General features: G+C 47.3%; 1 protein-coding gene across 10 annotated transcripts in view; it reads right to left on the minus strand.

Moving 5' to 3' along the window:
• The window catches only part of PCSK6 (proprotein convertase subtilisin/kexin type 6), a 188,554-nt gene that overhangs the window by 150,271 nt on the left and 23,881 nt on the right, over positions 1-14,402 (minus strand). For 2 of the 10 annotated variants that reach the window (XM_077940472.1, XM_077940471.1), the window contains exon 1: positions 2,363-2,544. The exons of the other annotated variants lie outside the window; for them this stretch is intronic. In XM_077940472.1, the coding sequence (XP_077796598.1) occupies positions 2,363-2,416 (54 nt within the window). In that variant the 5' untranslated portion in view covers positions 2,417-2,544. Of the gene's footprint in view, positions 1-2,362; positions 2,545-14,402 lie in introns of those variants that run through there. 10 annotated transcript variants of the gene reach the window in all.

Raw genomic sequence — 14,402 nt, forward strand, 5'->3', positions numbered from 1 at the left:
CAGTTCTGCAGAGACAGTCCTTGTTTATGCGAAGGACAAACTGGAGCACTGGGGCTGATGGGGCCGGGGTCACTAGTTTCTCCGCACTGGGTCAGACCAGCTTTGCCCTGTGCATTCAATTTTTCTGTAAGTTTGTGATAGTTTCAAAAAATTGTAAAAGAAATTTTTAATTGTAATAAAACAAGGTAATCAGACCTTTTAGCCCCTTTCCCAAATAAAGCTTAAAGAACGTATGGTCTAAACTGAAGACAAAAGCTCTTTCATGCTGAGAAGCAGTGACAGACTGCTTCTCAGAGCTGCACCATTCCTTCCTCCCATCAAAGCAGGGCCCATGGGATCCAGGAATTATTTTGTAAAACAGACAGAAAGAAAATGAGGTGTATTTCAAGGGCAGGTGACCTCTGGGGTAGGGAGGCTGCTTGAGGCCTGGCCCTGCCCCATGTTCCCAGGGCCCATACTTCACCCCCAGGCAGAGCATATGCCCCTGCTGCCCGCAGGCTGCCCCTGTGCAGCTGGTGTGTTAGTAGGAATGGATCTGAGCCACATCTCCCTGCTGCCCGCTAACTTCCCTGTGCCATGTATGGTCTCTCTAGTTGGGTGAGATACCCCCGATGCCATCAGGGCCCAGCCTGGGACCCCACAGTAGGGAAGAGGTGAGTCTGTGGAGACTCCAGGAACCCAGAAGTACAAGATCTCCTGAACTCCTCCAGAGAAGCCAGCATTCAGATCTGACATGCGCTCTCCCGAGTTTTTAATAATGGCAACTCATTGTACATGTTACCACTACTCTGTAGCCTGCCTAAAACACGCCTGCAGGGTACAGGCAGCCTGTCGTCCTAGAAAGTGGGGATGGAGACATTTGGTTCAGCCTTTCCCAACTTGAGGAGGCCCACTGTTTACTTTTTTCTTTCTGAATATGCGAGAAGTAGGGGGTGCCTTATCCTCAAGAAAGTCTGATCTAGAGAATTCGCCAGGGGAGAGAGGCTCCGGTATAAGTCCACGTCTGCTCTCAGCACAGAGCAGCTCTGCTCCTGAAGAGTGGACTGTGTCTGTGACCTTGAGCACCAATGGCTGTGCACAGCACACCTGGGCAGTCTGCTTACATCATGGATCAGAGAACAAAGCTACACTGAGCACCCAAGGCAGTCAGGGGGAGCCCATCTGGCTCCTGCCAGTCCCCGTCCTGGGCTCCCCAGAAAGAAGGGTCAGTGCTGGGCTGCAGCTCACGGCTACTTAACCAAGGAAGGTCATGTTGGAGGAGGCTACAAGCTTTTTTAAAATAAGATTTTGTCTTTATGAAATAAATGTTGGAAATTCAAATTTTTAATATCTAAAACACCATCACTTGAGAGCAGTTATCCCAAGGGAAATCAAAAGGAATTTTAGAAAAACTAATCTTCAAATTTTTCACTTAAAAATATATACTCCCTGTGGCTGAAAGATGTGAAAACAGGGTTCTGAACAGATAGCTGCATACCCGTGTTCACAGTAGCATTTTCCACAAAAGCCAAGGGGTGGGAGTGACCCAGGTGTCTGTGACTGGTTGAGTGGATTAACAAAACCTGGCATGGACACACAATGGAATATGGTTCAGCCTAAAAAAGGGAGGAAACTCTGGTGCGTGCTACAACACAGATGAGCCTTGAGGACACCATGCTCAGTGAAATGTGCCAGGCACTAAAGACGCATACTGAATGATTCTCCCTGTTTGCGGTACCTGGAATGGTCACATTCATAGAGACAGAATGCAGATGCCAGCGGCTGTAGGGGAGCGAGGAGTGGGGAGTTGGTGTGTAAAGGGTACAGAGTTTCAGGCTGGGCACGGTGGCTTCTGCATGTAATTCCAGCACTTTGGGAGGCCGAGGCGGGCAGATCACCTGAGGTCAGGAGTTCGAGACCAGCCTGGCCAACATGGTGAAACCCCGCCTCTACTAAAAATACAAAAATTAGCCGGGAATGGAGGCATGCGCCTGTAATCCCACCTATTTGGGAGGCTAAGGCAGGAGAATTGCTTGAACCTGGGAGGCGGGGGTTGCAGTGAGCCAAGATCATACCACTGCACTCCAGCTTGGGCAACAGAGTGAGACTCCATCTCAAAAAATGAATGAATGAATGAATGAATGAATGAATGAATGAATGAATGAATGAATAAATAAGTACAGAGTTTCAGTCTGAGAAAATGAAAAAGTTCTGGAGATGGACAGTGGTGATGGTTGCGTAACAATGTGAACATACTAAATGCCTCAAACTATACACTTACAAACAGATAAGATGACATATTTTCTATTAGGTGTATTTGACAATAGCAAACAAACAAACAAACAAAAAACCGTACTCTGCATTCTGTCCCCACCTTTCCTACCTCTCTTGTGTCACTCAGGATGCTGGGACCATGGCTCCAGTGTGCCAGCAGCATCTGGAGGCCTGACAGGGAGAAGGTATAGCCAACTCCAAGGCATAGCCAAGCATAGCAGTGCTGCCCAGCTGTGATTATTAACAGCTCTTAGCTCCAGGCAGCGCTTCCCATCCTTGGCCCCTCTCTATTGTGTGGTTTCCCTTAAAGAGAACAAGGACACAGGAAGGAGGTGGCAATGATCTCAGGGACAGCCAGAGTCACCTGACCAGGACTGACAGTCATGGGTGGTGAGAGTGTCAGCCAAACACCATGCAAGCTCAGCTTCCTTTTATCCTGGAGCCTATCCCAAGTGATGGCTTCGAAGACCTGCTGACCAGGTGGCACAGGGACCAAGCTCCTATGCTGACCTCGTGACAGCTTGCCCTGCTGAGATCGGCAGCTCCCAGTGCATGAAGATACAGAAAACTTTCATCCAGCTGCATCAATGCCCCAACTCAATAACACCAATTAAAAACAGGCGTAGAGAAACATGCACTGTCATTTTGCTTCTGTGACTCAACCCCACGCTGGTAATTAAAAATGAAGAAGCTACTGATGAGGCAGCTGTCATGATTTCACCAAAATACAACTGAGGGACACCCTTTCCCAGTTGCAAAACGTATCTTGGCTTGTAAACTAAAAATACACTTTGTGCAATTTTCATACGGCTCTTTTAAAATGGCATTTTGGACTTTTCCTGCAAGCTGTGGGCTAAGAAGTCAGGGGACCAGGTCCCAGCCCATCTCTGCACCCTTGCTGGCCCCAGTTTCTACTCTATCAGGGGAGGCGCTACATTGCCTTTTCTCTCCATCCCATTTGCACTAACATCTGTGGCTTATGGAATATTTGCCAACAAATGATTTCAACAGAACTTGCATACTCAAAGTAAAACCTCAGCAGCACTAATTTACAGATGAGAAGTAATTGCTTGAAAGGAGGGTAGGAGAAGACAGATCATCCTATTCCAGGGATGGAAGGATGGATGGTCCCCTCCATGGCTGATTCAGTAAGACTACACGTAACAGCATCTTATAAACAGGGACTTGGTGAAGACCCACCCACAGTGACGAGACTCTGTGCAGTCACTGTCCGCGCATTTATCAATAGTGACGCCCACCCTGACTCCTGGGCAGCTCCAACCATTCCTTCCTCTTCTGTCTGGAACCCATGTCCTTGTTTTCTCAAGCCACTGCAGGTCTCCAGAGGCGTCTGTCCATTCCCTCATTCCTTCCCTCAACAAGTATCTGGGCAGCTGCTCGAGTCACGTATTTTAGACATGAGGGACCCAGAAGGGCCCACATGGGCCTAGGGCCTGGATCCAGGGGAGAGGCTGACAGGAGCGAGTATGACACAGCAAGATGAAGGAGGCACATAGGAAGCCACTTTGCCTACCAGACTGTCAGAGGGCATAACAAGGAATTGCAATCTGCCAGATGCACCCCTAGATAAAAACAGGGACTCGCATTTTTAGAGACTGGAGTCCTAGCAGTGGAGAGAACATCTTCTCTACTCATCTTTCAAGGCAAGAGGGAACCAGGGAGAGAAAGGGGGAATATACAAGATGAGGGTCAAAGGGAGGCAAGGAGGTAGCAATGAAGGGACCCCAGGCCTCGCCTTGTACAACCAAGCACACTCCAGAGGGAGTATCAAGGTCTCAACTCAGGCCAGGCACAGTGGCTCATGCCTGTAATCCCAGTACTTTGGGAGGCCAAGGTGGGCAGATCACCTGGGGTCAGGAGTTCGAGACCAGCCTGGCCAACATGGTGAAACCCCGTCTCTACCAAAAACATAAAAAATTAGCCGGGTGTGGTGGCACACACCTGTAATCCCAGCTACTTGGGAGGCTGAGGCAGGAGAATTCACTTGAACCAGGAGGCGGAGGTTGCAGTGACCCAAGATCATGCCACTGCACTCCAGCCTGAGCAACAGAGTGAGATTCCATCACCCCGGCACCGCCCCCCGCAAAAAAATCTCAACTCAGCAGTTGAGATCTTGGGCCTTGGAGCCAGAGACTACCCAGATCTGAATCCCAACTCCTCTGTTTAAGTGAAAACGATCTCTGAGGAGCAAGCTCCTAAATTTCTCTTCAGCTTCCCTTTCCATGCATTGGGATTAGCAGCATTCCCCCTGCCCAAGGTTCCTGGGGGGATAAATGAGGCGTGATGCATATGGAATCTCAGCTCAGGGCCTGGCACACAGGGAACAGCTCCAGCCTCCCAGAGCGCAGGATGGTCAGCTGGCTTTTTTCACAGTATTTCTTAAAGAAAGTTACAAGGTGGCAGCTCACTTTGTGGGGGAAAATGGATTGCAATAAAGTTAGTTGCAAAGTTAGAGAAATCCCATTTGCCCTTTGATTTCAATTCTTAAAAATATATAGAGTATTTCTTTACCAGTGGCCCCTGTGGGGGAAGATAATCACACCTAGACAGAGCCATAAAGGGCCAAGGTGAGCAATACAGGGTGCAGGGCAGGTGGGAGCCGAGGAGCTGTGCTGGGGACAGTCCACACACAGGCAGCCCTGGCCACCCCTCTGGGTGTGCAATACCACTCGTGTCTGGCAATCCATTTTCTTTTTTTTTTTTTTTTTTTTTTTGAGACGGAGTCTGGCTCTGTCGCCCGGGCTGGAGTGCAGTGGCCGGATCTCAGCTCACTGCAAGCTCCACCCCCCGGGTTTACGCCATTCTCCTGCCTCAGCCTCCCGAGTAGCTGGGACTACAGGCGCCCGCCGCCTCGCCCGGCTAGTTTTTTGTATTTTTTAGTAGAGACGGGGTTTCACCGTGTTCGCCAGGATGGTCTCGATCTCCTGACCTAGTGATCCGCCGTCTCGGCCTCCCAAAGTGCTGGGATTACAGGCTTGAGCCACCGCGCCCGGCGCAATCCATTTTCTTGAAACTAACTTATCTCTTATCCATTTACTTTTACAAACTCTTAGAAAATAAGCCTGCACTATCTGTCCAATTCCAGACTGAAACATTTTTTAAGTCCAAAACTTCTGATTTTGTAAAACACATTCTGGCCTTACGTCATCTCTTATGCTCACATTCCATCTGATGTTTGCTCACCCCCTACTAGAGCTGACATCTGGTGTCTCCAGTACCCTCCCAGACGGCTGCCCATGGTACATCCCCGCCAGAGGTGGAACTGGGTCCAGCCACGTTTTAGGTGGCTTGCAACAAGGTGGTCAGACACACTCATCCTGCTCTCTCAGAGGGCTCGATGGCTGTTCTACTCATGCTGGGCTATCAGGCAAGACACAGTAAAGACCTATGTGGCTGTCATGTGCACTATCTCAGTTAATAACCAGCAAGTTCACCCAACTATTTCTGGGTGGGTGGGCACAGATCATGGTGATAGGAATGTGAAACCCAACTCCAAGGCTGTGTGGTCTCTTTGCCCCAGTGGGTTTGAGTCTCTGCAGCAGACAGCACACATGTTGAAAGGGGTTTCTGCAAGGCTTTGAGCTGAGGCACAAACCCAAATGCCGTAGAGACTCCAGCTGGGCAATGTGGCCCAGGCTATACACAGTCACTGGACCCCAGTATGACCCGGTTTCTTAGGAGGGCCCTTGGTACAGACTCCGGCAAGGCTCCTGACTGTGGTTTGCTCACCATTTACAGACCATCGTCTGTCTCCAGGGACTGTGCCTCGCTCTCCCTTTCACCATGTGTCTTCCCTCCAAAGGAAACAGACCCCAGCACCCGAAGCGTGTCTGACAGTCCCAAAGGCTCCACATTCCCAGCAGATTGGCTCCTTGCTCCTTCCAAAGATTCCCATTCTGCTCTGTTTCTCCCCAGTGGCAACCACAGACACAAACTCTGTCAATCATTCATGCTCTCAGTGACGCGTCTAATTACTCACAATGCCACCTCTCTAACCTCTTTCTTGAATCCAGGCTAAATTTAGCAGTTTTGGGTATACCTCTGTCAGCTTCTACCTAATTCCTTCACATCCATCTTACTTGGAAAAAACAAACTGCCTTCCATTTCATTTAATGACCGCGACATCCCGCAAGCGTGCTGGATGGGCCTGGATTTTACTACTGACAGCTGTAGGACTGTGGTTCGCGAGCCACGTGTTCAGACAGAAGGGGTGGGTGTGTGTGCAGCTTCTCTCAGCCAAGGGAGAAAGGCCCAAACAGAAGACAAACCCTCTCCAGGTCACCTCTCCTCACCCAGCCTCACTGCTAGCTCAGCCCACTGAGCCCTTGGGAATCCCTATTATATACATACATATATTTTAAAGCCCCAAACAAGTGGGAAACTCCTGTGCACCTTTGATACTTCCTCACACACCCTTGGCTTAGCTGAAAGCCCCTACGTGCCTGCACAGGGAATCGTGTGTGCTGGCTTCCTCCACCCTGCTGCCCAGCTCTAAGTGTCCAGACTCTCCCTTTCACTTCCTAGAAACATCCTGGGTTGCACAATAAATTCTGTGGCCACAGTAATCCTACCAGGAAAGGATGAATCCAGGCCCATCCAGCTCTCACGGTTTGCTCCGTGTCTCCTCTCCCTAAGTCCACACCACCTGCTGCCACCACTCCCGTGCCCCCCACATTCCTCACTGCACTGTCATTGGGCTCCCTCTCCTCCATCACCATTGTGCCATACCTCCCAGGTAACTGACTCTGCTAACACCCTGATTCCTGCCCTGTCCCCTCCATCCCAGCAACTGTGAACACAGCCCCAGCCGGGCCCCTCACCGACACCCCTCCCTCACCCTGAAGCCTCTCACCCATGGTGACCTTGGTGGTTCCTGGCCCTCCATCCATGTCCCTGCCACTGGGTCCTCCAACCTCCTCAGTCCCTTTAGACAGCTGTTTCAACCATGCTCTCCTTAGAACCCTAGACAGCCCATGCTCCCACCTTCTGAAACATTTTTTTTTTTTTTTTTTTTGAGACGGAGTCTCGCTCTGTCGCCCAGGCTGGAGTGCAGTGGCCAGATCTCAGCTCACTGCAAGCTCCGCCTCCCGGGTTCACGCCATTCTCCTGCCTCAGCCTCCCGAGTAGCTGGGACTACAGGCACCTGCCACCTTGCCTGGCTAGTTTTTTTTGTATTTTTTAGTAGAGACGGGGTTTCACCGTGTTAGCCAGGATGGTCTCGATCTCCTGACCTCGTGATCCGCCCGTCTCAGCCTCCCAAAGTGCTGGGATTACAGGCTTGAGCCACCGCTCCCGGCCTCTGAAACATTTTTAAGTCACAAACTTCTGATGTTATAAAATGAGTTCAGGTGTTACATCATCTCTTAGATTCCCAGGTCTGTAAAGAAAAATTCACCTCGAGGGAGAGAGATGTGCGTTAGGTTCTGTGAAATTCCATCTGATGTTTGCCACCCCCTCTCCCAGGCCCCACACTTAACTGAGGGCCTCCTCACCACACAGCCACATGGCCACCACTATGTCCCTGTGAACCCTCACACAGGTCCCTCTCCTGCCCGGGAAGACCCCCCACGACGGCCTAGGCCTACCCAACCCCACCCCTCCATGTCCTCCTCTCTATGGGCTCTCTGTCGTCTCCCCTCAGAAAACTCTCTCGGGCCCCTCTTCTAAAGAGGGGACTTTCCCAGGGTCTCTGGTCCCTGCCCCATCATTTTCCTGTCCTCTGGCCCTCTTTCCAGATGCTACGCCACTCCCTGGCCTTCCTTCACCAGTATTATGCTGTCCCCTCTGCCCAGGCCCCCTGCCTATCTCCATCAAGCCAAATCTTCCTCACCCTCCAGGGCCAGCCCAAACACCTGCTCCTCTTAAATAAGCTCCCTGATTCCAGGGGCCATAAGGGACGGAGGGAGCAGAGGGCCACCTAGCCAAAAAGCCAATAGCAGTGGAAAGGGTCTTAGCCACTCAGTCAAGAGGTGTAATCCAGCAGACTTAGAACTCCACACCCAGCAACAGAGAATAACATTTCTCTCTAGAGATATAGAACGTTTTCAAAGACTGACTCCAGTACCAGGACTTCAAGCACACCCTCCAAACGTCAAAGAACTGATTTCCAAGAAAGCATGGTCTCTGGCTGTAATGCAATTAAGTTGGAGGTCAACAGGGCAAAGAAAGATTTAAAATGCCACACATTTGGAAATTCACAAACACATGTTTATATAACTCATGGTAAAAGAAACCATCATAATTGGGATTAAAAAATACTTAGAATGGAATAATAATGAAAATACTATTTAGGACAACTCATGAGCATTAGTGGACATGACCCCGGAAAAGATGTGTGTAACCTGAGGTGTTCATAGTAAGAGAAATGCTGAAAATTCATAGGATTAAGCATCAAACTACAAAGTTAAAAGAAAAAAAATGAGAAGAAGGTAATACAATTAGGACCAGAACTCTATAAAAGTAGAAAACAAATTTACAATAGAATTTTAAAAGCCAAATGCAGTTCTTTAAAAATCTGGCAATATAGCCAAACCCATGGCACCACTGATAAGGAAAAAAATTAAGGCCCAAAGGAATAAATAACATGGTAGGTGAAAAAAGGATGTAACTGCAGATCAAGCAAAGGTTTAAAAACAATAAGGAAACACTACCAATGCTGTTACACTCATAATTCTGAAAACACAGACCACATTAAAAAATTCCCAGAAAATTATAATTTATGAAACCACTAACTAAAAAACAAATACAGGACTTGTCAAACTTTCCACTAAAGAAACTGAAATAGTGCTTAAACCCCCATTTCTCTCACACAGAACAGGCCTAGACAGTTTTACAGGCAAGCTCTATCAAAATTTCAAGGTATAGACCATCCCAGTCTTAAGCAAGCTCTTCCAGAGAATAGAAAAAGCAAAATTGTATGAGGCCAGAATACTTTAATCCTAACAACAGACAGGAACAGTATAAGAAAGGGAAATTCTAGGTCCACTTTGCCCATGAATGTAGAAGCAAAACTTGTAACTAAAATGTTAGAAAACCAAATTCAGCAATGAGGAAGAAAGATAGCCTGCCATGACCATGGTGAGTTTATTCCAGAAATGCAAGGATATTTTAGCATTAGAAAGTCAGTAAGTGTAATTTTTACAGTAGCAGAATAAAGAAGACACAGTAAAAGCATTAGATAAAATTCAAAACCCATGTGATTTAAAACTGTTAGCAAATTAAAACAAGAAGGAAACTTTCTTAATTTGTTAAAAAGGCATTTACAAAAAACAAAACAGCAAATATCAGTCTTAATGTGGAAACACTGAAAGCACTCCCTCTAAAAATCAAGAACAAGATAAGAATGCCCAAAATCAATGCTTTTATTCATCATTATACTGAAAGTTCTAGTCAACAACAGCCATGATAAATAAATAAGTGGCTTAAAGATTGATTAGGGAGAGACAAAACTACAATTATTCACAGGTGATATGACTATTTACATAGAAAACCATATCAAATCTACGGTTTCCTATGGTTTACATAAAAAATAGACAAACTATTGGAAGAAATAAGGGACTTTATTGAAAGGTGGCTGGATGTGAGACCGATCTAAAAAATCAACTGCATGTCTATATACCAGCAACAACTATTAGACACTTAAGGTACCTATACCTTTATCAGAGATGTATAAGTTGTGTATATAGGAATTTACAAACTTTACTAATACTTAAAGGAGACCTAAATAAAGAGATACCATGCTCATGGATAGGAAGGTCCCACATGATAAAGATATATTAGATAGACAGATAGATAGATATATTAAATAAAATTTCAGTCAAAATCCCAACAGTTTTTGTTTTGTGGAACTTGTCAAATTGATTCAAAGTTAATATGAAACAACAAAGGGCCAAGAATAGCCTAAAACTCCTGAAAAAGAATAAGACTTGCCCCACCACATATCAAGCCTTATTATGAAGATACAGTACTGAAGTCTGTGAGGCACTAGGTCAGAGACAGACAAGTTTAACTCATGAACAGAAAAGGGAGACAAATCTGTGTGCAAATCTGGATGTTCTGTATGCAAATACAGAACTTGATTTATTGATAGAATATCAGTGTTGAAAGGAGGAACTAATCCACTGATGATGCTGGGAAAAGGTGGTTATTCATATGGGAAAAAAAGAAAAACCCTACTTCACATCAAACACAAAACAAATTTGAGCTAGATTAAATACTTACGTGTGAGAAGTAAAACTAAAACTTTTAGGAGGACGTCCGAGAGTGGGTTAGATATCTTCTGTTTGTCCCTCTAAATCCACTTTCCAATTTCCTCCACCTTGCTTTCAGCCCCAGGCACATGGTGATGGGGGCCCAAGTCGTGGAGAAAGGGCACCAGCTTACAGGGCAGCAGCCCCAGGAGCAGCCTGGGAAGGCTTTGTGCAGAGGAGGGCCATTTCCTCCTACGTGTTGGGAGAGTTGTCTCTGCAGATGGTGGGTGAGAGTTCACTGCCAAAACCACTGTCTTTCCTGCCCACAGACGCTTCTTCCCCACCTTCCTAAAACCGTAAGAGACCTGGAGATGTTGAGCATCAGTGACTCTTTGACTCAGGAATCTTAAAAATCACACACATGGGGGCCTTCTGGTTGGCTCCTTTGCCCTCTGGCTGTGGGTTGGTTTTGGAAACGGAAAACTGGGGGAGACGAGAGGTAGGTTGGGAGGAGGGTGAAATTGGCTTGTTTTCTCCCCTGCCCTCTTCTACAGAGTAACTTCTGGCTGGCTGTGTTTCTCCCTGAATATCACTGCTCTATCAAGGAGCCTTGTCAACACAACCTCTCCTTCCAGGTTCCATCAACATTCCCTCCCCTCTTCCTTTGGGGCCAAGAGTTGGAACAATTCTGCTGCTAACAGTTCCTGGTGGTTTCTCTGAACTCTGCGCATGGCTTGGGAACTGGTCTAGTAACCGTCCTCCAAGTGCTCTACTGTGTGTCCTATCTTTCCTGCTGAGACCTCCATTGATAAAGTAATTGTTGCTGAAAGTGGTCTTCAAATAGATCCTCACAATGGGATTCTGGGATTAGGTTGTTCATGTATTCTGGGAGCACTGGGATAGTTGCCTTTCTGGGTGTGAGTGTGTGTGTGTGAATAAGGATAATCCACAGCATTTTGAATTATATGCAAAACCACAGCATTCATGATTATACATGATACTGGCAGTCACATCAAACGAAGTGCCAGGGAGTTGGGGTACGGGGTGCCCACTGGGAGAAGAGAGGGTGTGGTAATAGTGCCTACAAAAGTTGTGAGGTCAGGTAGATTCTTCTTATGTCCTTAGAGAGCATATATAAGGACATAATCTTATATATTAAGCATACATATAAGAGCACATATAGAGAGCATATATAAGAAATTGAAAGCTATAAACATTCAACTAATAATACACAAGGAGAACCAGAAGGCCCCTATGGCAGCCCCAGGGTGTGATTTTTAAGATTCCTGAGTCAAAGAGGCATTGAGGCTCAACACCTCCAGGTCTCTTACAGTTTTAGGAAGGTGGGGAAGAAGTATCAGTGGGGCAGGGAAGACAGTGGTTTTGGCAGCAAACTCTCACCCACCATCTGCAGAGACAACTCTCCCAACACGTAGGAGGAAATGGCCCTCCTCTGCACAAAGCCTTCCCAGGCTGCTCCTAGGGCTGCTGCCTTTCAAGCTGGTGCCCTTTCTCCACAGACTCACCCACATCCTGCTCCACCTGGGCCCGTAAAACAAGACAGATCCCGAGGCACAGGAGCTGTGTCAGAAGGAGATGTCCACTGTGTGGGGGCAGGAGCCTGGCAGGTGGGTTCCAAGGGGGACAAAATGTAGGTAGGTCATATGTACCCACATGTGTGGACAAGGTGGTTCCCTCACAATTTGGTCATTTAATGTGAACCCTGAACATCGAGGGGGGTGGAGAGTCTACAAGATTGGCTAATCCAAGTCTAGAATTAATAAAAACCAATCGCTGATGAGGTCAGTATGCTGGACCTCCCGGACATCTTGCGGAGCTGTGGTTCTCCAGCCCCAGACTGTTTATTAAAGCCAGATTGTTGGGCCCTCTCCCAGAGTCTGTGACCGAGCAGGCTGTGGTGGGGTCCAAGGATTTTCATTTCTAACAAGGTCCCAAATGTAGCTGCCGCTGGTCTGCTGGGAATGCAGAGAAATGGGAGGCTGGAGGGATCTACTGCGTGATACCTGTTAAGCCACCTGACCTACACTCCCTGGGGAGGCCTGGAGGCTGGTCTTCTCACCAAGGGGTTAGGAAAATGCCTTGGGGAGGGGCAGCGGCCTCCTAAAGAACTCCACGGAGGCTGTCCTCTCTATCCTGCAGGTGACAAACGGATGCTCCCACAGCCCCAGGTTCCCACTCTCCACGGGAACTGTGGGATCCTGGGTAGTAGAGGCCAGCGGCGGGCATACCAGCATACCAGAGTGATCACCTAAGCAAGGGGACGGAGGGCTACTCAGTGTACTTGACTTGCAGAACCTGGGGAGAGGCTCCAAGATGAAAAAGAGGGGAAGCCTGATCAGATGCTGCTTGACACAAAGAAGGTGGACCTACTGGGTCTGCTGAGCAGCACCATAGTGGGGATTCGCAACATCATCCACAGTGTCCAGACCAATGACAGGGAGACTGGGGCCCTTTGAGAAAGAGCCCTGGGAGGGGCAATCAGTGTGTGTGGGGAGCCTGTCCTCACATGTTCCCCAGACTCGCACGGCCACTTGCCAGGTGGCTGTGTGCTGGGGACAGGGAGACACACTGACCTCCCATTGGCTACTAAACACATGCCCTGAACCCGCACTGATTCTACAGCCCTGATGTGCTACCGAGACACACAGGTCCTGAGCTGGGTGGAAACAGAACGTCTTGTTCTGCTCATGGAAACAGGCCCATCTGATGGTGCACCCAGTGCAGCTCAGCCCCTCCTGAGGTCATTCGCCAGCTCCAGAGCAGAGTGTGCGGACACACCCAGGAACGACTGAGGCTCCACTCTGGCTCTGAACTGGTGGGATGAGGGCTATTGGAAGAGGGCAGAGGGGCCACCTGATGCCTTCTGAGATGCTGACTGGCACTAGAGGAGATCTTTCTGACCTTGGGGTAGGAAGGATTTCTTAAACAAGAACAGAGGAAGCACTAACCATGAAAGAAGACATTGGTATCATAAGAGATGGGGCAGTGAGGGGGAGAAATTGGTAATGCTCTAAGGTACCTGAACTACATGTGATGCTATATGGTATTATTTCAAGGTGGACTTAAATCAGTTAAAAGTATGTATTGTATTGTAATCTTTAGGGAAACCACTAAAAAAATTTTAAAAGAAGTATAATCAATACATTAAGCAAGGAGATAAAATGGAATTATCTAAAAGGCTCAATTAAAACCAGAGAAGGCAGAAAGGAGTGGGGTTGGGGAGGGGCAGGGGTGCAAAGAACAAATGTAACAAATAGAAAAGTTACAAACGTGGTAGATATTAATCCAACAACACCAACAATCACTTTAAATGTGAATGGTCTCAATACACCAATCAAAAGACAGAGAATGTCAGAGTGGATTAAAAAAACAATGTCTGTGCTCCAAAGGACACCATCAAGAAAGTGAAAAGACAACCCATAGATGGGTGACAGTGATTGCAAGTCACATATCTGATAAAGGACTCATATCTAGAATATACAACAATAAAAGCCAAATAAACCAACTAAACATGAACCAAACATCTGAGCAGATCGTTCTCTAAAAAAGAGATACAAATGACCAATAAGCACATGAACATATACTCAACATCATTAGCCATGAGGGAAATGCAAACCACTCTGTCTACAAGATGGGTACAATAAAAAAAGACAGATAATAACAAGTGTTGATGAGGATGTGGTGAAATTGGAACCCTCAGACATGGCTGGTGAGACTGTAAAAGGGTGGAGCCCTAGCCTGGCAGTTTCTCAAAAATTGAAACATAGAGTTGCCATATGACTCAGCAACTCCACACCTAGATATACTCCCTAGAAAAATAAAAACATATGTCCACATACAACTTGCACGTGAATATCCACAGCAGCGTTATTCACAATAACCAAAAACCTGGGAACAACCTAAATGTCCATCAGTTGA

This window comes from Macaca mulatta, chromosome 7, assembly GCF_049350105.2.
Source record: "Macaca mulatta isolate MMU2019108-1 chromosome 7, T2T-MMU8v2.0, whole genome shotgun sequence".
NCBI lineage: Eukaryota > Metazoa > Chordata > Mammalia > Primates > Cercopithecidae > Macaca > Macaca mulatta.